This window comes from Bombina bombina, chromosome 12, assembly GCF_027579735.1.
Source record: "Bombina bombina isolate aBomBom1 chromosome 12, aBomBom1.pri, whole genome shotgun sequence".
Taxonomy (NCBI): Eukaryota; Metazoa; Chordata; class Amphibia; order Anura; family Bombinatoridae; genus Bombina; species Bombina bombina.
This window is the reverse complement of record NC_069510.1, coordinates 120,548,840-120,569,873: the sequence shown is the minus strand read 5'-3', so window position 1 is coordinate 120,569,873 and position 21,034 is coordinate 120,548,840. Positions and strand designations below refer to the sequence as shown.

The following is a 21,034-nucleotide window of genomic DNA, read 5'->3' as shown; positions in this document are numbered from 1 at the left end:
ATTACTGCTTACCCTTACCCTCCTGGGTATAATGTCAGCCTTTCTGAAATACACATTCTCTCCAGAAAAATATGACTGAACATACCTCACTGCTGCATAGCATGAAACCGTTCCTCAAACTGAAGTTTCCTGTACTCCTCAGCCTCGGTGGGAACAGCAATGGACCTTGGTTACAAATGCTAAGATCATCATCCTCCAGGCAGCAGTCTTCATCCATCTGCTGCCTGAGAGTAAATTAGTACACACCAGTACCATTTAAAATAAACTCTTGCTTGAAGAAATTAAAAACTAATATTTTATCACCTCTTTCACTTTACCCTTCCTAGTACTTAGAGTAGGCAAAGAGAATGACTGGGGGGTGGAGCTAAAGGAGGAGCTATATAGACAGCTCTGCTGTGGTGCTCTTTGCCACTTCCTGTAGGGAAGGATAATATCCCACAAGTAAAGGATGAATCCGTGGACTTGTCTTACCTTTATAGAAGAAAAAGTAGTAAAAAGGCCAATGCCCTCTAATATTTACTCACCACAAACTTCTCAGCCAATTTATAATAAGCAAATTCCAAGCCCTGAGGGTGCGCCTTTACTGAGATCGACCGATTTCTGGAGCTAACTTCCTTTCCTATCAGTAGGTTATTGAGCTTATCAAAAATGTCCCTCAACCGCGTTCCTGCAGATATAAAAAAGAAAATTTTTGCTTACCTGATAAATGTATTTATTTTTTGACACGATGAGTCCACGGATCATCTTAATTACTAATGGGATATTCACCTCCTGGTCAGCAGGAGGCGGCAAAGAGCACCACAGCAGAGCTGTTAAATAGCTCCTCCCTTCCCTCCCACTCCAGTCATTCGACCGAAGTTAAGGAAAGAAAGGAAAAGCCAAGGTGCAGAGGTGTCTGAAATTTACAATAACCCACAACCTGTCTTACAAGAACAGGGCGGGCCGTGGACTCATTGTGTCAAAAAAGAAATACATTTATCAGCTAAGCATAAATTTTCTGTAAGACACGATGAGTCCACGGATCTACCCAAGCTAGAGTACACAGATGATACGGGAGGGACAAAACAGGGAACCTAAACGGAAGGCACCACTGCTTTTAGAACCTTTCTCCCAAAAGCGGCCTCAGCCGAGGCAAAAGTATAAAAATTTGTAAAACTTTTGAAAAAAAAGTGTGAAGAGAGGACCAAGTTGCAGCCTGGCAAATCTGTTCCACAGAAGCTTCATTTTTGAATGCCCATGAGGAAGCCCCGCAGGGATCCCAGAACCATTGAGAAAATTCTGGGAGCTGTGGCAAGGTCGAAGAATGAGCCACAAACTGGAAGAGTTTGTCTAGAAAGGCAAACTTTAGAAATTTGTAAAGTCCTAGTGGATGGAAAAAAATGGAATGGTAGATTCCATCGTAAAGGACGTCACTCTGAGAAAGTTGTTTAGACTCTTGATATCTAAAATTGTACTGAAGGTTCCCTCTTACTTGGCAACCCCGAACAGATTGGACTAGAATCCCAGATCTCGTTCTTGCCTTGGACCAGGAACTTTCACTCCCAGGTCGGAGAGGCTCTGTAGACAGTGTAAGAACGCCTCTCCTTTTGTCTGGTCTGCAGAGAATCTTGAAGGCAGAAACCAGTCCCTGGGAGGAAAAATACTGAACTATAGTTTGTATCCCTTGGACACAATGACTACTGCCCAGGGATCTTTCACATCTCAAACCCAAGCCTGAGCGAAGAAAACCTGCCCCTCCAAGATCCGTCCGGATCGGGTGCAGGCCCTTCATGCTGTCTTCGACTTAACAGCAGGCTTCTTGGATTGTTTCCCTTATTCCAAGACTGATTGGGTCTCCACTCCTGCTTGTAAGAGGGAATGCAAGGATTTCCTTTTAAATTTTGAAAGGAATAATATTACTCTGACTTCCTTTTGTTCTCAAAAGTCTAGACTTAGATGAGACATCCGCAGACCCAGCTATTACTCTGCGGACAATTTGGCAAAGCCTGAAATCTTAGCTCCCAGCTTAATAATCCTAAGGGAAGCATCTGTAATGGAGTTGGCTACCTTCAGAGCCTTTTACCCTAACCTGGATTTCTGTGAGAGCGGTGTCTGTCTGAATAGAATCAGACAATGCATTGAAACCAGTATGCCGCCGCACTGGTGACAGTAACAATACAACCACAGGTATTGCAAACCCTCTAACTCTTCCAAGACTCCTTGATAGAATCTGCTTTAGGAAAAATGTTTAACCTTATCTGGTACAGAAAATAGGTTCAAAATATTTCCATGTTTTCCTGGACCTTTTAGAATTAACTACGCCTGTAGTGTCGGAGCCGTAACAAACAGAGGTGTGCAAGCTTTAGTATCAGATAAGGTATTACACTGATACCACCGAAATATCTTCCTCTTCAGGCAAGAAACATTTGGAATAACCACTACCGTACCAGCAACCTTATTCACCGATTAAATACATTTCCTCTTGTGCTTTCCCTATAGTATGGGAAAAGCAGACAATGCATCAGATAATGCCTGATGACATTAGTGAAGCGATGTCTTGCAAGGTAACTCCAGGTGAAGTTTTAAAGGAAGCGCAGGGCACTGCATGTGTGGGCGGAAAAAAATTTGTGGGACACTTGAGAAGATTTTTGCGCCCTATATTGAACATTGCCAATAGACTTCTGAACAGCATCCGCCTCAGGAGGAGTTGGTTCAGAAAAAAAAGGTCAAATCAAATAAAATGCTAATTTTTTTTTTTATTTTAATAAAAATTAAACTGAAAAAAATAAATAAAATAAAAACGTTACTGTCTCTTTAAATTTTAAAACGTAACCGTTTTTATTTTTATGTGCAGACATTGTTAAATAGCTACACAACTAATAAAGGACACTACAGCTACACCTCAGCTTAATTTGCTGCTGAGGTGCCTACCTGCCCCTCTTGACACCGGAACTCAGCAGTAGAAGTTATTCAACGGACCGCTTCCTATAGAGTCTGTCCGGTCCTAATATGTGTGTTAACACTCTGGGGACTTATATTACAACCCTCTCTTATAACAGAAGTGCTGAGACAGTAGAGCGCAACCCCAAATTTGCGCCACACACCTAGCTCCGCCCATCGTGGGCGGCATAAACGTAATCTCCCGGCGGGCATCTTTTATGTTAAAGAGAAGCCACCGGGAGCATGTGAAAAAGTTCCTCATACTGTGTCTAAGTGCTGAGACCGTAAAGCGCACCTTAAATTGGTGCTACATATAGCTCCGCCCATCGCGAGCGTTTTGAAAGCAATCTCCCGGTCGGCTTTCTATGCTTAAGTGAAGCCACAGGGAGTAGTGAAAGGCCCCTCATACTGAGCTTATCTAAGTGCTGGGAGCGTAACTCAAAATGGCGCTAAACATAACTCCGCCCATTGTGGGCGTTCTGAAAGCAATCTCCCGGTCGGCATTTTATTTTAAAATTAAGCCACCGGTAGTAGAAAAAGGCTCCTCATGCTGAGATTATCTAAGTGCTAGGCAACTAAATTAACGCTAAACATAACTCTGCCCATCGTGGGCGTTTTGAAAGCAATCTCCCGGTCGGCATTTTATTTTAAAATTAAGCCACCGGAAGTAGAAAAAGGCCCCTCATGCTGAGATTATCTAAGTGCTAGGCAACTAAATTAGCGTTAAACATAACTCCGCCCATCGTGGGCGTTTTGAAAGTAATCTCCCGGTCGCCATTTTATTTTAAAATTAAGCCACCGGTAGTATAAAAATGCCCCTCATGCTGAGATTATCTAAGTGCTAGGCAACTAAATTAGCGCTAAACATAACTCCGCCCATCGTGGGCGTTTAGAAAGTAATCTCCCGGTCTGCATTTTATTTTAAAGTTAAGCCACCGGGAGTAATGAAAAGTCACTTCATGCTGAGCCTATTTCTTCTCCTCAGACCCTGTGACATTGTAAAACACTCCTAATCTTTCTCAGTGGAGGGGGAGGGAAGGGAGTAGCTATTTAACAGCTCTGCTGTGGTGCTCTATGCCTCCTCCTGCTGACCAGGAGGTGAATATCCCATTAGTAATTAAGATGATCCGTGGACTCATTATGTCTTAAAAAAGAAAGGATTAGTTAAACAAAAAGAACAGGTCGCCATGGAATAAGCAGGTGTGCCAGATTTATCTGACATTTCCCAGAACGCACCTCCTATCGTTGAGATCTGGGCAACTGGAGTAGTGACGGCTTTCTGAAGTTCTGTCTTCATCATCTTTACCTGCAACAGAAGAAGTGGTCAGGCGACTGGCGAGCAGAGCATTAGAGGCCTAGACAGTTAGCTGGAGGCTCACCTGGGTGTCTTTGCTTGTAATTAGCTGGTCAATGGATTTCAGACACTCGTCACACTTATTTAGTGTCTGCCGGTACCGCTGCAATAAGCTTTTTGGTGCTTTTTTCTGGAGCCCTAAAGGAACATGTAAAGTAAAGGAGTAGCAGGTGTACTGGGTACTGGCATTATGTGTTAGCCGTACTAAACCCGCCCCACAATATACCCGGTCACACGGCTGCCTACATCATGTTGCTGCCATACTGGAGATAAGCATTTGCATTGTGCTCGTCTTCCTTAACTGAACAGTGAGATGATAACAGCAGATCCTGGGAACCACAAGTGATCAGTCAGTACTTCCTTGCTCATATATACTATGCTTTATTTAAAAAATCCCTTTAAATCACAATATTTAGTTTGTAAGTCTATACACAAGGCTGACATTTGTCACTGTTGAGTGACAGTGCAATAGCTTTAAATATCGTGGGTATAGTAATGACGATGGTAGAGTTTCAGACACAGGATTAATCACTCCTGGCCAATTCCACTTACAAACCCTTAAAGGGACATAACACACGTGATAAATCACTTGAAAGTGATGCAGCATAACTGTAAAAAGCCGACATGAAAATATCACCTGAGCATCTTTATGTAAAAAGGGAAGATATTATACCTCAATTTCTTCAGCTCATCAGAGTAAGTGCTCTGTGAACAGTTATTAAAAAACTAATAGCCAATCAGCATCAGCAGTGCTGAGGTCATGATATGCTTTGCTGTGATCTCATGAGATTTCACTGAAACCTTGTGAGATTGTATAGTAAACTTCCTTAAAATGAATAGGAAAATAACATGACGGTGCCTGCACGACAGACGTACACTACATTGTAAGTCCTGGGACTCGCATCCTGATTGGCTGCTTAAAGTCTCTTTACAGTGGGGTGTGAATGTTTAGAAAAATTTGGAGGTAAGATCTTTTTTTACATAGAGATATTCAGGTGATATTTTCTAGTCGGCTTTGTACAGCTATGCTGCATCACCTCATGTGCTATAACATTTGGGTATCATGTCCCTTAAACGAATTGTATTATAGTATGCCAAAGGGCCAGGTTTTATATTAAAAGGGACAGTCTAGTCCAAAATAAACTTTCATGACTCAAATAGGGCATGCAATTTTAAACAACTTTCCAATTTACTTTTATCACCAATTTTGCTTTGTTCTCTTGGTATTCTTAGTTGAAAGCTAAACCTAGGAGGTCCATATGCTAATTTCTTAAACCTTAAAGGCCGCCTCTAAACTGAATGCATTTTGACAGTTTTTAACCACTAGAGGGTGTTAGTTCATGTGAGTCATATAGATAACACTGTGCTCACGCACAGGAGTTTACCTACGAGTAAGCACTGATTGGCTAAAATGCAAGTCTGTCAAAAGAACTGAAATAAGGGGCAGTCTGTAGAGGCTTAGATACAAGGTAATTACAGAGGTTAAACGTGTATTAATATAACTGTGTTGGTTATGCAAAACTGGGGAATGGGTAATAAAGGGATTATCTATCTTATAAAACAATAACAATTCTGGTGTAGACTGTCCCTTTAACAACGTGCACCAGCTAAAGGGATATGAAACCCTTTTGTTAAAAAGCAGGGATGTATGCTTAGGAGCTGGCCCGTTTCTGGAGCATTATATGGCAGTGGTTTTGCAAGAATGTGATCCATTTGCAAGCGCACTAGATGGCAGCACTATTTCCTGACATTTTGCGCTCCACACATCTACCTAGGTATCTCTTGCACACAGAATATCATGGGAACAAAGCAAATTTGATAAAAGTAAACTGCAAACTTAAAAACTGTATGCTCTAAATCACAAAAGAAAATGTTTGGGTTTAATATCACTTATTTCTCTTACAGCTGCACCTCTAACTACACAACTTACCCTGCTCTGCAAGCACTAGCCCTCCAATGCACCCTCCACCACCCTCCCTGGTGTTAACCTTATTATATACACACCTCTTAACAGCAATTAGGTGCAGCTCTCGCTAATAATCCAGGATAGAAATACTACTTCATTCTCACAGCCTCTGTACTGACACTTAACCACATTCTGTTACTCTTTTCCAATCAATTTGCCCACTCACCACACACTTTCTTATTGTTGGTTTACATCACTACTCACTCTCAGTTTACCCTGCCTTATATCAGAGATATTCCCCTTCTCCTTTGCTTCTGTGTCCATTCCCTCTCCTTTAGATTGTAAGCTTGAGAGCCTCTCTACCTGTAGGCTACTTTTTATTTAAAGTGAGCTACTACCGATTGTGCTCAAGGGCAGGGCATTCCTCTCCTTTTGTATAACTAAGTTATTGCACCTACAACTGTTATTTACCCCAACACTGCACTTGTTTGTTTGTGTACGTAATGCATCCCTGTAATGTTTTATTATTACTTGTATAGCGCTGCGTAATCTGCTGGCGCTTTATAAATACCTGATAATAATAATAATAATTTATGAATCAGATAGAACATACAATTTTAAACAACGTTCCAATTTACTAATTGTCTTCCTTATCTTTGTATCCGATGTTGAAAATCATACCTCGGTAGGCTCAGAAGCAACAATGAACTACTGAGAGCTGCAGCTGATTGGTGCCTGCATGTATATGACTTGTCATTGGCTCATCTGAAGTACTCAGCTATCGCCCAGTAGTGCACTGCTGCCGTTTCAAAAAAGGATATCAAGAGAATGAAGTACATTCGATAATAGAAGTAAATTGGAAAGTTTAAAATTGTATGTTCTATCTGAATCATGAGACAAATTTGGGGTTTCCTGTCCCTTTAACCCTTTGAGTGATAATGACGGCTCTGAGCCGTCACTAGCACTCTCCCACCTTGAGGGAGATCTGGGGGCTCATGCCTGTAGAGTGACAGGCATCGCCGGTGCTTCCCGTTTTGCGTGGGGATGTCACGTGCAATAACGTGATGACGTCACCGTGCAACTTTATGTATACTTAACAATGTTAAGTATAGGAGTAGGGGGCACGCTGCTTAGAAGCCTGTATCTCAGGCATCTAAGCAGCTACAGACCCCCAAGACGCACCATTGGAAAGGAAACCGTCTAACCTTTCCAACAGTGTAAGTCTTAGGGGTTTGAAAAAGAAAAAAGAAAAAAAAAATTTGATCAAAAAATAAAAAAATTTAACCAACCTTAAAAAATCTTAGCACCGAGGTGGGAAAGTGCTTAGCACTCAAAGGGTTAAATAAAAACTATAAAATGTTTTAATTGTAAAATATGTTCATTTGTCACACAATTTGCTGGTCATTAACCAGGTTATTAAAGTGATGGTAAACTGTCCCCTTCGTATAAACAGAGAAGGAATGTTAGTGATATATTAGATGAAGTTTTAATTAATCAGTTGAAATTAAGTTGCGCTATAAACTTACTTCAACAGTAATTTTGTTTTTGTGAGCCGTTTGAACTGTCCTCCAATCAGCGATCTAGCCATATGGCACTGACACAATTTATTTTTGTAGCTAGAGAGCTGAATGAACAATTCCAACCTTTAGCTCACACAAAAAATAAAATTGACTTATGTTATGGGTGGCGGTGCGCAGGGTATTTAAATTTCATATATATATTAAAAACATAATTTATGCTTACCTTATAAATTATTTCTTTACGGATATAGTGAGTCCACAGAATCATTAATTACTAGCGGGATTATCTCTCCCGGCCAGCAGGAGGCGGCAAAGAGCACCACAGCAAAGCTGTTAAATATCACTCCCTTACCCATAACCTCCAATCATTCGACCAGAAGCAAAGGAGAAAGGAATTAACAGATGTGCCTGAGATTTAAATAAAAATAAAATGTCTGAAAATAAAGGGCGGGCCGTGGACTCACTATATTCGGAAATAAATAAATTTATCAGGTAAGCATAAATTATGTTTTCTTTCCTAAGATATAGTGAGTCCACGGAATCATTAATTACTAGTGGGAATCAATACCCAAGCTAGAGGACACAGACGATTAGGAAGGGACAAGACAGTTAGCCTAAACAGAAGGCACCACTGTTTGAAGGACCTTTCTCCCAAAAACAGCCTCTGCTGAAGCAAAAGTATCGAATTTGTAAAATATAGAAAAAGTGTGTAAAGATGACCAAGTGGCAGCCTTGCGAATCTGATCTACAGAAGCACCATTTTTCAAAGCCCAGGTAGAAACAGCCCTCGTGGAGTGAGGCGTGATTTTCTCAGGAGGCCGCTGACCAGCAGTCTCATATGCCAAGCGAATAATACTCCTCAACCAACAAGAAAGCGAAGTAGCCGTAGCTTTCTGACCCTTTCGCTTCCCAGAAACGATAAAGAAGAAGACTGGCGAAAATCCTTAGTCGCCTGTAAATAATATTTCAAAGCACAAACTACATCAAGATTGTGCAAGAAACGTTCCTTATAAGAAGGAGGATTAGGATACAAAGAAGGAACAACAATTTCCTGATTAATATTCTTATCAGAAACAACCTTGGGAAGAAAACCTAATGCAGTACGAAGTACTACCTTATCAGAATGAAAAATAAGAAAGAGACACTGTTACGGTACCAACAGTGTACCAAGGGTTAATACCAGATGAACAATGTCCTGCATAGGGAATCAGCAATTCACAACCCAGCCAGTTTCAGGTTTAAAACAGAATTACATTTATTAAAGGCTAGATGCCTAGCATTTATACAGGTTTGACCCCAGATGGGGGGGTTGAAAGACTCTTGTACATTTAGATAAAAAGGGGAAGACGCCCTTTTATGAAACAGTAGAATTACATTACTTAAATACTTTACTTAGGCAGATAACAACTTAAACACATTTGGCTTGTCTTATCACCTAGCGTCTCCTCTCTGAGGGTGATTAAACAATGGCCTGTTTATTACTTAAATGTAATTATAGCACACAATAGCTGAGGCCAGAAAACCTGTCTTTAGAAATTAGTTTCTTAGCTAAACACAATTAACTCCTTCAGTCCTGACAGAAGGGTCTGTCACATATCTCCCCCCTTGTGGAACACTCCGGCAGACCCGGCTTGACCCTTTGGCGGGTCAACCTGGGGATGACCGGACTAGGAGGTGGTAGGCATGTCAGTTTGCCAGGACAATCCATCTGTATTCCCGTTATGAGAGATAATTCCTGTCCATACAAACAAGGGTTCAACTTCCTCAGTGCCCAGACTAGGGCTAAACAGTCCTTCAAAATCCCATCAGCTTCTTTACGAGTTTTCTGTACCTGCTCTTTATAGGTATCCACAATCCCTTCATACTGACATAGGGTGCCCTTGAGTTGCTGCACCTCACTATGAGCCAGCGTCAGCTTCTCCTCAAGTGTCGCTAAGTTTGTCTTTAATGTTTCATGTCCCACTCTCAAGCTGGTGTTTTCTGCAGTCTGTCGGTGCAGCTTGTCTAGCAGAGATTCACGTTCTAAACGTGCTTTTTCCTCTGCGCTCCTCTTCTCCTTCATCAGCGCATTGTAACGGGACTTCCACGTATCAATAGCGGATAGAGATTTACTGAGCTCAGCGTCCTGGGGCTTAGCAGCAGGGGGGTCAGTCTCTGCTGCACGGATCTGAGCACGGGTAGTCACAGGGTTAACATCAGCGGGACCCATGGGAGCATAGGCAGAAACAAGGGGAGCCAAGTCATTTCCAAGAAGAACATCAGCAGGTAAGTCCTTCTTGACCCCCACATTCACAGGTCTAGCGCCCACTCCCCAATCCAAATGTACCCTGGCAACAGGTAGGCTGAACACATCGCCCCCTGCTACCCTCACAGCCACAGTGTCTCCAGTGTACTGTTTCTCAGACACCAAGTTCTTTTGAAGCAAGGTCATGGTAGCACCAGTATCCCGTAGACCACTGACCTTCTTCCCATTCACTTTAACCAGTTGCCGGTTATTCCGGTGGGCAGCTTGCACAAGGTCTGCCTCATGTAGGATGCTCCAGCATTCTTGCGCCTCTACGTAGCGGGCCGCAGGCTGAGGGTTACGTGTGATTCCGCCGGCAGGTCTTCTCCAGGACTGTGCTTGGTTCGCTGCATTTAGGGGACACTCTGGTCTTTTGTGCCCTAGTTGCTTACATCCAAAGCATCGAATCGGTTGTGAGTAGCCCCGCAAATTGAACCGGGCTCTCTGAGGGTAGTTCGTGGCCAGATGCCGTGTGGTATAGCGGTGCGCCGGGGGTTGGTAACTGGCAGCTGCTGGGGTGACAGGGGGTCTGTACTCCACTCTAGCAGGGGGCTTAGTGGTAGCAGTGTCCAGTTTGCGGGCATCCGTATACTCATCTGCCAAGCGAGCCGCTTCATGCAGGGTGGAGGGTTTACGGTCCCGAACCCACTCTCGAACTCCTGCGGGTAACTTGTCGAAGCAATGTTCCAACAGGAATAGCTGCAGCACCTCTTCCCCAGATACGGCTTGGCACCCCGCTATCCAGTGAGCTGCTGTGCGGTGCACTTTACATGCCCACTCAAGGTAGGAATCTCCAGCTAATTTAACAGTGTCTCTGAACCGCCTCCGGTATGCCTCCGGTGTAACCGCATACCTGGAGAGCAGAGCCTCTTTTACAGTATTATAATCCCCGACTTCCTCATCTGGAATGGCCCGAAAAGCCTCACTGGCCCGGCCGGATAATTTTCCGGATAATATCGTGACCCAGTCCTCTGCGGGTACCTTGTGTAGTGCACATTGCCTCTCAAAATCCGCAAGGTACCCATCAATCTCTCCTTCTGTTTCCAGGAAGTTTTTAAAAGCTGCAAAATTTACTTTTCTCTTTTCCACTGGGTTTGCTGCAGCGCCGCTTTGGCGAAGTAGGTTGGCCTCCACAGCTGCTATGACCCGGTCGATAATTTCCGCAGATGGGTTGGGGCCATAATATGCCAGTCTTATTTTAACCGCCCGATCAAAGCTTGCTTCTTCAGGGGTTCTGTCTGCTATGCTGGGCCCATTGGTTCCTTCTGTTCCTGGTACTCTTTCCATCTTAGTCAGTATTGTAATAATCCCCCTCTTCCTGAGGTTACTGGCTTGTGTAGTTGCTCTTCTGGGCGATAAGGTTCATCCCGTCGCTTGCCACCAATGTTACGGTACCAACAGTGTACCAAGGGTTAATACCAGATGAACAATGTCCTGCATAGGGAATCAGCAATTCACAACCCAGCCAGTTTCAGGTTTAAAACAGAATGACATTTATTAAAGGCTAGATGCCTAGCATTTATACAGGTTTGACCCCAGATGGGAGGGTTGAAAGACTCTTGTACATTTAGATAAAAAGGGGAAGACGCCCTTTTATGAAACAGTAGAATTACATTACTTAAATACTTTACTTAGGCAGATAACAACTTAAACACATTTGGCTTGTCTTATCACCTAGCGTCTCCTCTCTGAGGGTGATTAAACAATGGCCTGTTTATTACTTAAATGTAATTATAGCACACAATAGCTGAGGCCAGAAAACCTGTCTTTAGAAATTAGTTTCTTAGCTAAACACAATTAACTACTTCAGTCCTGACAGAAGGGTCTGTCACAGACACATTGCAATGCAGAAAGCTCAGAAACTCTTCGAGCAGAAGAGATAGCAACCAAAAACAAAACCTTCCAGGTTAACAACTTGATATCCAAAGAATGCATAGGCTCAAACGGAGCCTGCTGAAGAACTCTCAAAACTAAATTAAGACTCCAAGGAGGAGTTACCAACTTAACCATAGGCCAAATTCTTACCAGGGCCTGACAAAAAGACTGAACATTGGGCACATCTGCCAGATGTTTATGTAACAAAATAGATAAAGCAGAAAATTTGACCCTTCAGGGTACTAGCAGACAAACCTTTCTCCAGACCCTCCTGGAGAAGACAAAATCCTAGGAATCCTAACTCTGCTCCAAGAGTAGCCCTTAGATTCACACCAATACAGATATTTACGCCATATCTTGAAATAAATCTTTCTAGTCACAGGCTTACGCGCCTGAATCATAGTCTCAATAACTGACGCAGAAAAACCACTCTTAGATAAAATCAAGTGTTGAATCTCCAAGCAGTCAGCTTCAGAGAAACAAGATTTGGATGAAGGAAGGGCCCTTGTAGTAGAAGGTCCTTAATGGAAGACTCCACAGAGGAGACAATGACATTTCCACCAGATCTGCATACCAGATCCTGCGAGGCCAGGCCGGTGCAATGAGAATCACTGGCACCCTCTCTTGCCTGATCCGAGGAAGAAGGGCAAACATAGGAAACACGTATGCCAGACTGAACCTCCAAGGAACTGCTAGAGCATCTATGAGAACCGCTTGAGGATCCCTTGACCTTGACCCGTACCTCGGAAGCTTGGCATTGTGACGGGATGCCATAAGATCCAACTCCTGTACAGGTAGGCCTTTATAAGGATTGAACAGTGTGTTTGAGCTTTGTATGATTAAGGGTTCCATACCCAAAACGTCACTGTTTTATTCCAGTATGTGGAAATAAAGTTTTTTTTCATATTGCAAGGTGCTGCCTCTTTCTGTGGATTTGATAAGATCCAACTCCGGTTGACCTCACCTGAGAATCAAACTGGAAAACACTTCCGGATGAAGCTCCCACTCCCCCGGATGGAAAAAGGCAGTCTGCTCAGAAAATCCGCTTCCCAATTGTCCACCCCTGGAATGTGTATCGCAAATAGAGAGCAATTGTGAGCTTCTGCACTCCGAGTTCCCCCTTGATGATTGATGTAAGTCACGGACATTATATTGTCCGACTGAAATCTGATAAACTGGGTTGAAGCCAACTGAGGCAAGGCTAGAAGGGCATTGAAGATTGCCCTCAATTCTAAAACATTTATAGGAAGAACCAATTCCACCCGGGTCCACAGACCCTGCGCCTTCAGGGAACCCCAGACAGCTCCCCAACCCAGCAAACTGGCGTCCGTTGTCATGATCACCCAGGAAGGCCTGCGAAAACAGGTCCCCTGGGAGAGAAGATCCTGAGACAACCACCACAGAAGAGAATCTCTTGCAGCCCGATCTAGAACAATCTTTGGAGACAGATCAGTATAATCTACGTTCCACCGTCTCAGCATGCATAACTGCAGAGGCCTGAGATGGAACCGAGCAAACGGAATGATGTCCATGACAGACCATTAGACCAATAACCTCCATACACTGGGCCACCGAGAGCCGAGGGATGACTGAAGAGCTAAACATGAATTGAACATTTTTGACTTCCTTGCTTCTGTCAAAAAGATCTTCATTTCCAGAGAATCTATAATGTTTCCCAAAAATACCACTCTTGTAGCCGGAATCAATGAACTTTTTCCTAAATTCAGCTTCCAACCGTGGGAGTGCTAGTTGAAAAGATGGCGCCTGAACTAGAATGTCATCCAAATAAGGAGCTACTGCAACCCCCTGCAATCTGAGAACTACCAGCAACGCACCCAGAACCTTCGAAAAACACCCTGGGAGCTGTTGCAATACCAAAAGGAAGGGCCACAAACTGAAAATGCTGATCTAGAAAAGCAAATCTCAGGAACTTGTGATGATCCTTGTGAACGGGAATATGTAGATATGCATCCTTCAGATCTACAGTAGTCATGAACTGACCCTCTTGAACCAGAGGAAGGATTGACCAAATAGTTTCCATCTTGAAGGATGGAACCTTGAGAAATTTGTTTACCAACTTGAGATCTAGAATGGGTCTGAAAGTGCCCTCTTTTTTGGGGATGATAAACAGGTTGGAATAAAAGCCTAGTCCCTGCTCTGAACTGGAACAGGAACGATCACTCCCATATCGGAAAGATCCTGGACACAACTTAAGAATGCCTTTTTTTTTTTTTTTTTAAACAGATTTACCGATAACTTTGAAAGATGAAACCTGCCCCTGGGAGGAAGAGTCTTGAACTCTAGTTTGTATCCCTGGGATACAATATCTATTACCCAAGGATCTGGAACATCCCTTGCCCAGGCTTGAGCAAACAAAGAAAGCCTGACTGAGTCAACGGCAGGGCTTTTTAGATTGCTTCCCCATGCTCCAGGACCGATTCGGTCTCAAAGAAGGCCTGGATTGAACGTTCTTGGAGGAGGAAGAGGAACGAAAATTACTCTGACGACCTTTCTGCTCATTTCCCTTCCCACCAGTAATATCAGAAATAATTTCAGCCAAACCATGCCCAAACAAAATCTTCCCTTTGTAAGGAATCGATAAAAGCTTAGACTTAGATGAAACATCCGCAGACCAGGACTTCAACCATAAGGCCCTGCGAGCCAAAACAGCAAAGCCAGAAATCTTTGCTCCCAACTTAACAACCTGCAAAGAAGCGTCTGCAATAAAAGAATTGGCCAATTTTAAAGCCTAAATTCTATCCAGAATCTCCTCCAGAGAAGTCTCCTGAAGAATAGAATCAGACAACCCATCAAACCATTATGCAGCCGCACTGGTAAGGGTAGCAATACACACAACAGGTTGCCATTGGAGCCCCTGGTGAACATAAATCCTCTTAAGTAAAGCCTCCAACTTCTTATCCATGGGATCCTTAAAAGAACAACTATCCTCAATAAGAATAGTGGTCCTCTTAGCCAAAGTGGAAATGGCTCCTTCAACCTTAGGGATGCCTGCCAAGATTCCTTAATAGAATCAGAGTCTGAAACTTCCCTCAGACTTATGAGAAGGAACAACAGACATAACTCCCACAGAGTCAGAACCCTTAAACTTCCTTTCTTTCATGTAATTAGCAAGAGTCCATGAGCTAGTGACGTATGGGATATACATTCCTACCAGGAGGGGCAAAGTTTCCCAAACCTTAAAATGCCTATAAATACACCCCTCACCACACCCACAATTCAGTTTTTACAAACTTTGCCTCCGATGGAGGTGGTGAAGTAAGTTTGTGCTAGATTCTACGTTGATATGCGCTCCGCAGCAAGTTGGAGCCCGGTTTTCCTCTCAGCGTGCAGTGAATGTCAGAGGGATGTGAGGAGAGTATTGCCTATTTGAATGCAGTGATCTCCTTCTACGGGGTCTATTTCATAGGTTCTCTGTTATTGGTCGTAGAGATTCATCTCTTACCTCCCTTTTCAGATCGACGATATACTCTTATATATACCATTACCTCTGCTGATTCTCGTTTCAGTACTGGTTTGGCTTTCTACAAACATGTAGATGAGTGTCCTGGGGTAAGTAAATCTTATTTTCTGTGACACTCTAAGCTATGGTTGGGCACTTTGTTTATAAAGTTCTAAATATATGTATTCAAACATTTATTTGCCTTGACTCAGAATGTTCAACTTTCCTTATTTTTCAGACAGTCAGTTTCATATTTGGGATAATGCATTTGAATTAATCATTTTTTCTTACCTTCAAAATTTGACTCTTTTTTCCCTGTGGGCTGTTAGGCTCGCGGGGGCTGAAAATGCTTCATTTTATTGCGTCATTCTTGGCGCGGACTTTTTTGGCGCAAAAAAATATTTTCCGTTTCCGGCGTCATACGTGTCGCCGGAAGTTGCGTCATTTTTTGACGTTATTTTGCGCCAAAAATGTCGGCGTTCCGGATGTGGCGTCATTTTTGGCGCCAAAAGCATTTAGGCGCCAAATAATGTGGGCGTCTTATTTGGCGCTAAAAAATAAGGGCGTCGCTTTTGTCTCCACATTATTTAAGTCTTATTTTTTCATTGCTTCTGGTTGCTAGAAGCTTGTTCTTTGGCATTTTTTCCCATTCCTGAAACTGTCATTTAAGGAATTTGATCAATTTTGCTTTATATGTTGTTTTTTCTCTTACATATTGCAAGATGTCTCACGTTGCATCTGAGTCAGAAGATACTACAGGAAAATCGCTGTCTAGTGCTGGAGCTACCAAGCTAAGTGTATCTGCTATATTTTTTGGTATCTGTTTCTCCAGCTGTTGTTTGTATTGCATGTCATGACAAACTTATTAATGCAGATAAAATTTCTTTTAGTACTGTTACATTACCTGTTGCTGTTCCGTCAACATCTAATTTTCAGAGTGTTCCTGATAAACATAAGAGATTTTATTTTTTAAATCCATTAAGAAGGCTATGTCTGTTATTTCTCCTTCTAGTTTACATAAAAGTCTTTTAAAACTTCTCTTTTTTCAGATGAATTTTTAAATGAACATCATCATTCTGATACTGATAATGGTTCTTCTGGTTCAGAGGTTTCTGTCTCAGAGGTTGATGCTGATAAATCTTTGTATTTGTTCAAGATGGAATTTATTCGTTCTTTATTTAAAGAAGTATTAATTGCATTAGAAATAGAGGATTCTGGTCCTCTTGATACTAAATCTAAACGTTTGAATAAGGTTTTTAAATCTCCTGTAGTTATTCCAGAAGTGTTTAATCTCCCTGATGCTATTTCTGAAGTAATTTCCAGGGAATGGAATAATTTGGGTAATTCTTTTACTCCTTCTAAACGTTTAAGCAATTATATCCTGTGCCATCTGACAGATTAGAGTTTTTTTGGGGACAAAATCCCTAAGGTTATGGGGCTGTCTCTACTCCTGCTAAATGTGCTACTATTCCTACGGCAGATAGTACTTCATTTAAGGATCCTTTAGATAGGAAAATTGAATCCTTTCTAAGAAAAGCTTACTTATGTTCAGGTAATCTTCTTAGACCTGCTATATTTTTAGCGGATGTTGCTGCAGCCTCAACTTTTTGGTTAGAAGCTTTAGCGCAACAAGTAACAGATCATAATTTTATAGCATTATTATTATTCTATAACATGCTAATAATTTTATTGGTGATACCATCTTTTGATGTGTAGTGTGATAGGAGCGCCTAAAGGTGGATTCCTGCTGCTAAAAAAGTTCTTCCCTCAAAGAGAACTAAATGGTGGATAAGAAGAAAAAATGGGGTTTATTTAGCAGCGCTAAAAAAAAGCTAGGAAATGATGATACCAATCTAATTTATGTTTTATACAATCTATTTTATTTAAAAATTCTTATAACACATAAAAACAACAGCAAATGCTTTTCCTAATTAATAAAGGGACGTCTCCCTTATACAACACTTATAAAAACAGACTAGAACCATATAATCCTAGAATTTCAGGTATAAAGGAATTAATTCTATAGATAACATATGGCAAGCAACAAATTTCTAAGATAAATGGTGAATTAAATATTTAAAAGGCACAAATGTATCAATCCTAATAGCTTTACAGTTCTTCAGTAACAAATTCAGTTATAAAGTTACACAGTTACTTTCCTTGGACATATAATTGGCTCAGGTGTGCTGGATAGTTAAAAAGGCAAAAAACAGCCAATATTCTGATTTAGGTGCCAAAGCAATCGTGGTTAATGGAAATGGTTAATTTAACAGATGAATACCTTGATGTCTTTAAAGTTCAGTTTGCGTGTTTTAAAAAACGTAGTGCAAATTAGTGTAGAGGTACCTTAATCTGTCCTGGTTGCAACCGCTGATTATCTTCACTGTGAGGGATTCACAGACTGTTTGTTCCTGGTGCTTCTGATAAGTCACCTGACCTTCTCTTTGATTCAGAGGTCAGGGGTGATGATCCGTTCTGGTGATGTAGTTATCCTTTTTTTTGTTTTCCTTTCTTCTTATAGCCCAAATATTGTTTTCATCTGGGTTCCCTCAGACTTCTTAAGGTTTGAAGAAATCTTTGGTCAGTGTTTAGCAGTAACACCGTATTCCCTGAAGTTACCAAAGGTAGATTTTAACTTGCAGGGTCAGGAGAAAAGTTTAAAGTTGCAGGGTCACACAGCTTTGTGACAGTAGTAAATGAAGTTTAGTAGAGTGTAGCAGGTCCCATTCAACACGTTTCACCCTTCTGGGCTTTATAAAGCCCAGAAGGGTGAAACGTGTTGAATGGGACCTGCTACACTCTACTAAACTTCATTTACTACTGTCACAAAGCTGTGTGACCCTGCAACTTTAAACTTTTCTCCTGACCCTGCAAGTTAAAATCTACCTTTGGTAACTTCAGGGAATACGGTGTTACTGCTAAACACTGACCAAAGATTTCTTCAAACCTTAAGAAGTCTGAGGGAACCCAGATGAAAACAATATTTGGGCTATAAGAAGAAAGGAAAACAAAAAAAAGGATAACTACATCACCAGAACGGATCATCACCCCTGACCTCTGAATCAAAGAGAAGGTCAGGTGACTTATCAGAAGCACCAGGAACAAACAGTCTGTGAATCCCTCACAGTGAAGATAATCAGCGGTTGCAACCAGGACAGATTAAGGTACCTCTACACTAATTTGCACTACGTTTTTTAAAACACGCAAACTGAACTTTAAAGACATCAAGGTATTCATCTGTTAAATTAACCATTTCCATTAACCACGATTGCTTTGGCACCATCTTTTGATATCATTAGAGTTGATGTCAGGTATATGTCTCTAGCTATTTTAGCTAGAAAAGCTTTATGGATTAAACTTGGAATGCTGATATGTCTTCTAAGTCACCTTTGCTTTCCCTTTCTTTCCAGGGTAATAAATTATTATCTCAACTGTTTCTGGAAGGAAGGGAACTTTTTTACCAAAGGATAAAAAATCTAAGGTAAATTTAGGTCTAATAATCATTTTCGTTCCTTTCCTCATGATAAGGAACAAAAGCCTGATCCTTCATCCTCAGGAAAGGTATCAGTTTGGAAACTATTTCCAGCTTGGAGTATATCCAAGCCTTATAGAAAACCTATAGCCAGCTCCTTAGTACCCATGAAGGTGCAGACCTTATTCCAGCTCAGCTGGTATGGGGCAGATTACGTTTTCTTCAAAGTTATTTGGATCAATTCTGTTCTCAATCTCTGGTTTCAGAACATTGTTTCAGAAAGGTACAGAATTGGCTTCAGTTAAGGCCTCCTGCTAAGAGATTTTTTTCTTTCCCGTGTCCCAGTTAACACAGCAAAGGCTCAGCATTTCTGAAATGTGTTTCAGATCTAGAGTTGGCTGGAGTAATTATGCCAGTTCCAGTTCTGGAACAGGGGCTGGGGTTTTATTTTATCTCTTCATTGTACCAAAGAAGGTCAATTCCTTCAGACCAGTTCCGGATCTATCAATATTGAATCGTTATGTAAAGATACCAACATTCAAGATGGTTACTGTAGGACTATCCTGCCTTTTGTTTAGCAAGGGCATTATTTGTCTACAATAGATTTACAGGATGTGTATCTGCATATTCCGATTCATCCAGATCACTTTTAGTGTCTGAGATTCTCTTTTTAGACAAGCATTACCAGTTTTGTGGCTCTACCGTTTGGCCTAGCCTCAGTTCCAAGAATTTTTTTTTGGTTCTCGGTGCCCTTCTTTCTGTAATCAGAGAACAGGGTTTTGGTATTTCCTTATTGGACGATATCTGGGTACTTGCTCAGTCTTCTCATTTTCAAAGAATCTCATACGAATCGACTTGTGTTTCTTCAAGTTCATGGTTGGAGGATCAATTTACCAATCAGTTCATTGATTCCTCAGACAAGGGTAACCTTTTTAGGTTTCTAGATAGATTCAGTGTCTATGACTCTGTCCTTGTCAGACAAGAGAAGTTTAACATTGATATCAGCTTGTCAAAACCTTCAGTCACAATCATTCCCTTTGGTAGCCTTATGCATGGAAATTTTAGGTCTTAGGACTGCCGCATCAGATGCGATCTCCTTTGCTCATTTTCACATGCGACCTCTTCAGCTTTGTATGCTGAACCAATGGTGCAGGGATTACTCAAAGATATCTCAATTAATATCTTTAAACCGATTATACGACACTCTCTGACTTGGTGGACAGATCACCATCGTTTAGTTCAGGGGGCTTCTTTTGTTCTTCCGACCTGGACTATAATCTCAACAGATACAAGTCTTACAGGTTGGGGAGCTGTGTGGGGGTATCTGACGGCACAAGGGGTTTGGGAATCTCAGGAGGTGAGATTTCCGATCAATATTTTGGAACTCCGTGCAATTTTCAGAGCTCTTCAGTCTTGGCCTCTTCTGAAGAGAGAGTTGTTCATTTGTTTTCAGATAAACAATGTCACAACTGTGGCATACATCAATCATCAAGGAGGGACTCACAGTCCTCTGGCTATGAAAGAAGTATCTCGAATTTTGGTTTGGGCGGAATCCAGCTCCTGTCTAATCTCTGCGGTTCATATCCCAGGTATGGACAATAGGAAAGCGGATTATCTCAGTCGCCAAACGTTGCACCTGGGCGAATGGTCTTCACCCAGAGGTATTTCCTCAGATTGTTCAAATGTGGGAACTTCCAGAAATAGATCTGATGGCTTCTCATCTAAACAAGAAACTTCCCTGGTATCTGTCCGGATCCCGGGATCCTCGGGCGGAGGCAGTGGATGCATTATCTCTTCCTTACAAGTGTCATCCTGCCTATATCTTTCCGCCTCTAGTTCTTCTTCCAAGGGTATTCTCCAATGTTCTAAAGGAATGCTCGTTTGTCCTGCTGGTAGCTCCAGCATGGCCTCACAGGTTTTGGTATGCGGATCTTGTCCGGATGGCCTCTTGCCGGCTGTGGACTCTTCCGTTAAGACCAGTCTTTCTGTCTCAAGGTTCTTTTTTTCATCAGGATCTCAAAACCTTAGTTTTAAGGTGTGGAGTTTGAACGCTTGATTGTTGGTCAAAGAGGTTTCTCTGACTCTGTGATTGATACTATGTGACAGGCTCGTAAATCTGTATCTAGAGAGATATATTATAGAGTCTGGAAGACTTATATTTCTTCAGGATGGTTTAGATAAAGGTTTGTCCGCAAGTTTCTTGTAAGACAAATCTCTGCTCTTTCTGTTCTTTTTCACAGAAGG

The 21,034-nt window shown here is 41.8% G+C and overlaps 1 protein-coding gene across 1 annotated transcript in view; it reads right to left on the bottom strand.

The window, feature by feature from the left end:
• Window positions 1–21,034, bottom strand: part of GLE1 (GLE1 RNA export mediator) — a 241,962-nt gene that overhangs the window by 158,716 nt on the left and 62,212 nt on the right. Inside the window, exons 8-10 of the mRNA XM_053695875.1 lie at window positions 4,299–4,411; window positions 4,156–4,225; window positions 525–667 (exon numbers count right to left, since the gene is read on the bottom strand). Coding sequence (XP_053551850.1) covers window positions 525–667; window positions 4,156–4,225; window positions 4,299–4,411 — 326 coding nt within the window. The remainder of the gene's footprint in view (window positions 1–524; window positions 668–4,155; window positions 4,226–4,298; window positions 4,412–21,034) is intronic.